Source organism: Pteropus vampyrus, unplaced genomic scaffold, assembly GCF_000151845.1.
Source record: "Pteropus vampyrus isolate Shadow unplaced genomic scaffold, Pvam_2.0 Scaffold365, whole genome shotgun sequence".
In the NCBI taxonomy this organism is placed as follows: domain Eukaryota; kingdom Metazoa; phylum Chordata; class Mammalia; order Chiroptera; family Pteropodidae; genus Pteropus; species Pteropus vampyrus.
In genome coordinates, this window is record NW_011889146.1 from 1,272,703 (window position 1) to 1,280,880 (window position 8,178).

The 8,178-nt window shown below is 38.5% G+C and overlaps 1 protein-coding gene across 3 annotated transcripts in view; it reads left to right on the forward strand.

Moving 5' to 3' along the window:
• The window catches only part of EXPH5 (exophilin 5), a 74,333-nt gene extending 66,496 nt beyond the window's left edge, over positions 1–7,837 (forward strand). For 2 of the 3 annotated variants that reach the window (XM_011379563.1, XM_011379566.1), the window contains exon 6: positions 2,472–7,837. In XM_011379563.1, the coding sequence (XP_011377865.1) occupies positions 2,472–7,837 (5,366 nt within the window). The remainder of the gene's footprint in view (positions 1–2,471) is intronic. The other variant, XM_011379564.1, reaches the window with a different exon arrangement.
• The last annotated feature ends 341 nt before the right edge of the window (positions 7,838–8,178 follow it).

Here is an 8,178-nt window from a genome sequence, read left to right on the forward strand (position 1 = left end):
ATAAGCATAGCTTCCCTTTACAAAAGTTATTTTATGTCAAAATCAGCCTGGCCATTTGAAAGTTGAACTCTGAAGTCATTTGGAGGAACTTAATTCAATTTGCAGGGGCAATGACATTACCTTGGCCCTATAGGTGGGACAAGTGGAGTGGTACGAGAGAGACAGCCAGCTGGATGGTGAACCTAGAGACTCCGCTTAGTGACATGGTTCCTGGCAGAAAACTTGCTTCAGAGAAAAGACCAAAAGGAAAATCTCTGCTCCAAAACAAAGATTTTGCTAGTAGAGAGAGGAAAGGTACCATTTATGAAATGAAAAAATGACCTTGGCTCCTGAAAATAAAGAGGAGAAACAGAATAGGAATTTTTTGTTCGTTTGTTTGTTTTTTACCTTAAGAGTAGGGAGCAAAAGAGCATTGTTAATTTGGGATTCTAAGTAACTTTGAATAATTTAAAATTGTGCTGCGGGAATGTTAAGAGTGCTTACCACTGGAGAGGATTCCAGGTGATTTTACCTCTTTCGTTATACTTTCCTTTATGTTCTATTATAACCACATATTGCTTTTGTAGTCAGCAAAAGACTTTATTTCAGGGAAGAAAAACTATAATTAGCTTGAAAGACACAACAGAAGTCAAAGAGATTTTATTATAATTAGTTTGAAAGGCAGATTTTTACTCATTACATAGTTTTTGTTTTGGGTTTTGTTTTTATTTTTGGATTTTTGTTTGTTTTTGTTTTTTCTTTTTTTGTTTTTGTTTTTTTGTTTTGCCTCACTTTATAGTTTGGCATTGTTTGATTTTTTTTATTTGTGGAAATGTGGAGTAAATTATTTCAGAGACTGAAGATGCTTTTTCACTAAGCATTGACAAGATGATTCCCCAAAGAATTCCTTAGTTATAGATCCTTAATGCTCAAGATTAGCTTTTCTGTGGGCTATGCAAACTTAATAGCACCAACTTACAAATAAAATAGGGTAGGGAAAATCCAGAACAGATGTCAAGAACCCCTTCAGCACCTGCCCTAACATAGTCGACATGCCACAAATAAATCCTACTTACATTCACTCAGATACTAATATACCTCACTTTCCCAGTCATAGAAGAGTTAAAATCACATTTTTAAATGACAAATCATTTTAAATTACCAAAGAGAGTGCACCATTTTATGTAACTCAGAAGGAAAAATTTCTGTAAACCAAAAACTTCTTCAGCAATTTAAATAACCTCATAACTTATTTCTCATGTCAGATTTGATTTTTTATGAACATTTCTTCAATAAATATATAATCTATTTGTATTTATTGTGACATGAATATAGTAAAGTGATATGTACTACAACTGGACGTTAGGGAATCTTAAAATCTTAAAAGATTATGATTCTATTTAAATTCTAACAGGTTTTTAGTGAGGAAAAGATGTCAAATATGATTAAATAAACACAATTCAAAGAAATATCAACAAACTGAAAATGTCCTGTAACGTGTCTGAGGTCTCAGAGACTGTGGACCTAGTAAGTGTGGGCCCTGGACCTGGGGTTGGCCTACGTCCTCAGTATTGTGAGGAGGCCAATGGGCCCTAACTTGGACATCACTCTCCAACCTTGCTACTGAGAGACATTATGTAATATTATGTGCTCATAGTGAAATCATCTTATAATTCATTAAAGGAGAAAATGAAAAGTGAATTTTTATGGCACAGGGTGGCATTGCACAGTGCTTGCATGCATGGACTCAGGAGACACACTGCCTGGATCCACTTACTACCTGTGTGACCTCAGCAACTTACTGAATCACTTTGTGCCTCATTTTCCTCATTTATGAAATGACACTAGTAATAATACCGACCTTATAAGGTCATGTGAGGATTTAATGAGTTAAAAAATTAAGTGCTTAGAACTGTACCTGACACATAGAAAGTGCTATATCAAAGGAGTGCCAGTGGATCTTAATTTTTCCAGGAAAAATAATCTGCCTTTAGCATATCATTGAACAATATTGTATAAAACTTTAAATTTTATGTATTGCTCAAATCCATCTAAATAAGTACATTTATAAATTAGGTGCTAAACTTTCAGTGGTAATGCTGTTTTCTTAATGGTGCAACTGAGAATTCACATTATTTACAGACTCATATTTGTATTATGATCCTCTGAGTAAATATTTTAGCTACCTAGTGATGCAAAAATGCACTAAAAGAAATCATGATTAAAATTTGTTGTTAAAAAAATGATGTAGCTTTATGTCCTTAAGGCATTATGGAAGATTAACTTGGAAAAAGTATGAAAGAGAAACTTCCATTATAGCTTTGTAAAAGCCAGACTGTCTTAAAAACATAATCAAAACTAATGTCATCACATTTATGATATATGATAAAAATAAAATTATAAATGATTATGCTTCTTGAAGAGGGGCCCACTCAAATTATTAATAGATTGTAAAATGTTATACCAAAAAATCACTCATATTTTCCTTTCAGTTTTAGATGATTTGGATAGCAAACTGGCTCAGGAACAATCTTCAAGCTCAGTGAATACCAGAACACCTATCAACTATGAATCAAGAACACGGTTCAGTCATTTTTACTCCAGTGGCAACGGACACGGTAATATCACAGGAAGGCACAAAAATCACTATAATGAAACTTCTAATATGTCTATCTATGACATCCTAAGACCAGGAACCCCTAGGGAAGGTTTTAAAACCTTTTCTCCTAGAACAAGGACAATTTATGATATGTACAGGACAAGGGAGCCCAGAGTTTTGAAAGAAGATTATGTGCAAAAGAACACTTTTGGTAGTGCCTCTCTGTGTTTCGACAGCAGGCAACAATTAGCCTCACCAGCTACAGGGTACTTCACAACAAGAAGCTTACATTTTCCAGCCACAATTCAGAACAAGTGTGGATTTATACCATCAAGCCATCAGCAGAGCCCAAAGAGAACTCCTTTATCATCCATCATATGGAATAGATCAGATTCTTGTAGAGACAGGCAGAATCAGGAAGAGTTGAGGGTACCATCACCAATGGAAATTGACCCTGCTGACCAATATATGTATCCCAAGTGTTCTCAGGAGGATAGAAGATATGAATTTTACCGTTCACAGGGTGTTTACAGAAGCATTAGTTTAAATTCCCCCATGGATAATGCAATGAGTCCTGACCCATTTGAGAACTCAGAGAATATGCCATTCTACCATCAAGACAACCCATTTGCTAAGTCTTTCTTTAGCAATACCTTTGGACGAAGCAGGGAACAGAGAAGTGGGCAAAGTCCTTTTGGGGTGCAACAGGAAGAATATTCTTCCTGGTCTGGCTTTCATCAAAGCAGGAAACCATTCACTTCTTCTGACAGAGACTTTGAAATGATTTCCACTGAAGCAAATAATGCAGCAACTGGTCGCAGCCATAGTGTTTCTACTCAACACTGGGGATCATTTTCTCCCAGTTATGGAACAAACATTTCCAGAGACCAAGAAGAGCCACATCCTTGGCAGTTTGACTCTCAGTCAACCACACTGGAGAGTATGGAGGTATCACAAGGTAACAGGAACCAGATGATTCATTTCAGCACACCAAATCTTTGCTCCATGACTAGTTCAAGCTACCACATCAAACCTGGTGGGTTAGAATGTCAGTGGGACAGTTCTCCTACAGAAGTACATGTTAACAGAGAACCTTACTCATTGGGAATTGCTCAGACTCTAGCATCCTCATTCGGAACTTCCTTCCCCCAGACTCCCGATGATGAAGGGAATTCTCAGAGTTCCAGCATTCCCAATCCCACAGTCACTTTGCAGAAAATTAAGCCTGCCTCTCTTCCATTAAGAAGCTACACAGAAGTCACTGTAACCAACAGTGATTCAGCCGATTCTCCACCTCTTACTGAAAGCCAACCCAATATCTTAGTCACAGAAGTGAATAATGAGAAAGACTTGATCAAATCTGTTTCAGAAAAAGACAAACAACTAAACAAGATGGATTACACAAACAGAACAAGTGTAGTACCCCAACCTGTTTCACAGACAATAATCTCTAACCCTTCAGCTGATTTTCAAAATCCTCTCTCCCAAGACTCAGCCAAAAGCAACAGATTTGTTTTTAATGCATCTACCACAATAAGTTCAAAAAAGTCACCCAGAGTCATTTCCCGGAAAGATATCTCCAAAATTCATATATCACAGAGAGAGAAAGCCAATGAACTACAAAAAGATAAGCGTTATACTGAAAACAGAAAACTTGGCTCGGCAACATCCTTTCCTTTCATTTGGGAAAGCAGAATACCATCATCACTTCCTAGCCCAAATCAGGAATTAATAGTAAGTAATGAAGGTACTTCAAGCATTATTAACAATAACCACTGGAGCTCTGAACCTACTGATAATCAAAATGCACAGTCTCCAGAAAAGCCTGCAATTTTAGGTACCAAGGAAGAACAATGTGCCAAAATTCATTCTACCGACCATAGCAAGTCAGCTACTGGCCACAGTATCCCATGTGTTTCTTTAAGTCTGTCATCAGGTATACTACCAGATTCCTCTCCATCGAATAATTCTTTCCTTGATGCACTGGTGGTTCCTTCTACTACAGTGTTCTTCAAAAAAACTCCTTTGGGCAAAGATCCATCTTGGGGAGAAAAAGAAGAAAAAGACAGTGATAGCAAGAATCAGAGCAATCAGTTAGCCCTAAGCCCCTCAGAAAATCAAAAGAGTGATGATAGCTGTGTGTCTGTACATAATGAAGTGGTTGATGTTGTCAAATGCCACGTACACCCTCCTTTCAGGGCAGGAAAGGGAAAAGGGAAAGTAAGACGACGTATATCCTATATTGAACAGTTAAGCAAAACAGAAAGTAAATCAATACCCACAAATGACAGCAGCAGCTTCACTGACATGAATCAAAGCAATTCCAAGGCTCCTGAGCTTCACACAATTTATTGTACCCTACCAAGAAAAGCAGCCAGTTTTCCCATCAGTAACAGGAAGTCAGAAAGTAAAATAATGGCTTCTTCATTTAGGAATGAGCCACTTCCACTCCAAATCGAAAATAATGTGGAAGATCCAATAGGGAAAGACACATCAAACAAAATCAATCCCAGTTATTCAAAATCAGAAAGCAAATGTTCTACAGTAGTTTCAGACTCAGTAGCACCTGAAGCCACAGAGAGGATGACAAATGTGACGAACATTGGATCTGCTTCCATTAGAAAAGGACCACTTCCATTCCTCATCAAGAGGGCTGTGTCATGTCCTTCAGGGGTATCATGTGCCTCAGTTGAAAAAGATGAAAAAGAAAGATGCTTGGTCTCCAACATGGATGCTTCTGCTATAACACTAAGGCCTGAGGAGAAAACCATTAATCCTCTGGAAAGTAACTCCTCTGTTAGGGATTCTTCTATAACCAGAAGACACCACCAAAAGGAGTATTCTCAAGAATGTACTGAAAAGGATGGTAAAATTGCTGCCTCCAGTACAAGTATGTTTTCCCTTTTAAATGAAGACTTTTCACCTTTTTCTTCAGGTATGTCAGGGGAAAAAAGTGGGAAAACATTATACAAATTTAAGACTACTAGTATGTTTTCTGTATCTGGTGATGAAGATAATGTAAAATGCCTTGAGATAGTTTCAGTATATTATACTCTACCAAGGAAACACAGCAAAAAATTCTGTGACCTCCTTCAAAAGTACACACAAAATATCAATTCACTTACAGAATCAACTAAATTGGGGACTGAAACATTTCCTAATGCTTTAGAAAAAGACAAACGCAGTTCTACACAAGAGCAGTCAGGAACACCTTCATCTGAAGATCCGAAGATGCTGCTCAGCTCTGCTCAGGAGAATAGCCTTTGTCGTTCTCACAACACTGAAAATGTGACTGTTTCACAATTACCAAGTATTGGGCCCTCATTACAGGAAATGTCTTCTATTGAGGCAAATGTCTCTCTTCATAAAGGAGAACCTAAAACTAGAGAGATTTCCCCAGATAACTTAACTAAAATACCTCTAAGTGAGTCTCAAAGCAGGAAAGACAGAGGGAAAGAATTGCAAAGTGAAACCCTGTGTACTTCATCAATGCTTCAGGAAAAAAAAGTTATAGAAGAGAAATCTGAAAATTGTCAGAAATCCATTAAATCAGGTAACAGTGATCCTTCTAATCTTCCAGCCAATTCAGAAGAGAATGTTGAAAATCCCCAAACCAGAAGAAGTTCTGGGGAGTGTGCAGGTAGTGGTATAGCCATTACAGCTACCGGAAGTAGAAAATGTCTTCAGAAAGATATCACAGGCATAGCTAAAGATGATGGATTTCAGCCTAGGAAAGTCAGAGGGGAAATTGGAGCAGATTTCCGAAAAAAGACTGATAAATCACTTTCTGACTCAGAAAGCCAAGTCTTTGCTCTTTCTCCAGCTTTGCATAAACTACAGCTTGATGAGGGGACTTGTTCAGGTGAAAGAGATTTAGACAATTTGCATTCTGAACCCAGAGAACCACTTCAAAGAAGTCAGGAGGTAAATTTGACAGAGAACAGCAAGGCTAAAGATGAAATGCAGAGGTTGGCATGGGATCAACTTTTACTTCCTGCAAGAAGTAATAAAAATAAAATCAGTTTGGATGACCTAGGAAAAGGGAAAAACAGATCATCAGTTAAACAGAGATTGGCACCCAAGTCCAAAACAAGCAGAAAATTTCCAGCTAAAGATTTAAGCCCCAGAAGGCATGTAGCTACTATCTTCCCTCAAAGTGGGAACAGTTCTGACTTCAGTGATTTATCTCTTGGCACACCAGAGTGCAACCCACTGTCCCCTGAGCCTATTCCAAAGTCCACAGAATCCACAGATAAAAGCAGGCTAAGTATTGATGGAATGGACATGGGGAAATCAAAGAACCCTTTCCAGGTTACCATAACATCCAAAAGAGAAGCTTGTACACACTTAAACAATCAGAAGTCTAACAGCATCTCAGGACCACATCAGAATGAGTTTAAAAATATCTCAGAATTACCACCAACCTATGAGAATTCTAAAGATTTAACGGTAGCTCAGACTTTGGAAAGAGAGTCAGGAACCCCGGCCCAACCCACCTTCACCAGCCTAGGGGAAGCCAGCTTCTCTGACCATCAGAGGAGACGGAACCCTCATTTTCCGCTGAAGCCTGCAGAGAAAGCCACAATAAGCACCCCACAGGCCGGTTATCAGCAACTACAAAGGAGTGCTGTATCTCTGGAGTGGGAAGCTGAGCCACAGCCCTATCGTTCAAAGAGTTTAAAAAGCATCAGTGTGCACGGTGATCTGCTACGCAAAAGCCATCCTCCAAAAGCCAGGGGGCGCCATTTTTCTGAAGGCATTTCTACTGACAATGCCCTGAGCCAACTGACCCTGGGGGATGAATTCTCCAACAGCGGATGCAATCGAAGATTCAAGTCTTTTTCTGAACTTTCCTCCTGTGATGAAAATGAAAGTTGGGCTTTGTATAGCGGCAGGACGAAAACAGGTCCCAAATCTGCAACCTCGATATCCAGGCCTATCGACTATGGGATTTTTGGAAAGGAACAACAGTTGGCTTTCTTGGAGAATGTAAAGAGATCACTCACACAAGGAAGATTATGGAAACCAAGTTTTCTTAAGAACCCTGGCTTCCTGAAAGATGACATAATTAACCCTTCTAACCCAACGGAGTCATCGAGCTCAAATTCTTCCAGCAATCAGATGCCAGAAGATGGCTTATCTCTCAGCATGCCACTTAATATCTATGAAGAGGACCCAGTAGACTCAGATGGTGACACAGACACAACCACAGATGATGAATACTACCTGGATGAAAATGACAAAGAGTCAGAACTGTGAGGCTTTTTCAATAAAATGCATATACTTTTCACCAAAAGTTTGTAATGGAAATAAAGTATAAATGTGTATGTCCATGGGAATGACAGATATAAAAAAGATCTATTTGGGTAGTATCTGCTCTGAAACAATCCATTTTCCCCCCTTCCACAGCCTACACATACACTTCCTGAATTCTAGAGCAATGAATTCTCTGCTCTTTTCTTCCTCTGTATATATCCTTGGCTTTCTGCTCTACTTTCCCTTTAACTTTATTTACACACTTCATTGTGATTTACAACCCTAATATCTCAGGCACGTACAAAACTTATTAGTTACCCAGCACAATTGCAACACTCTGTATT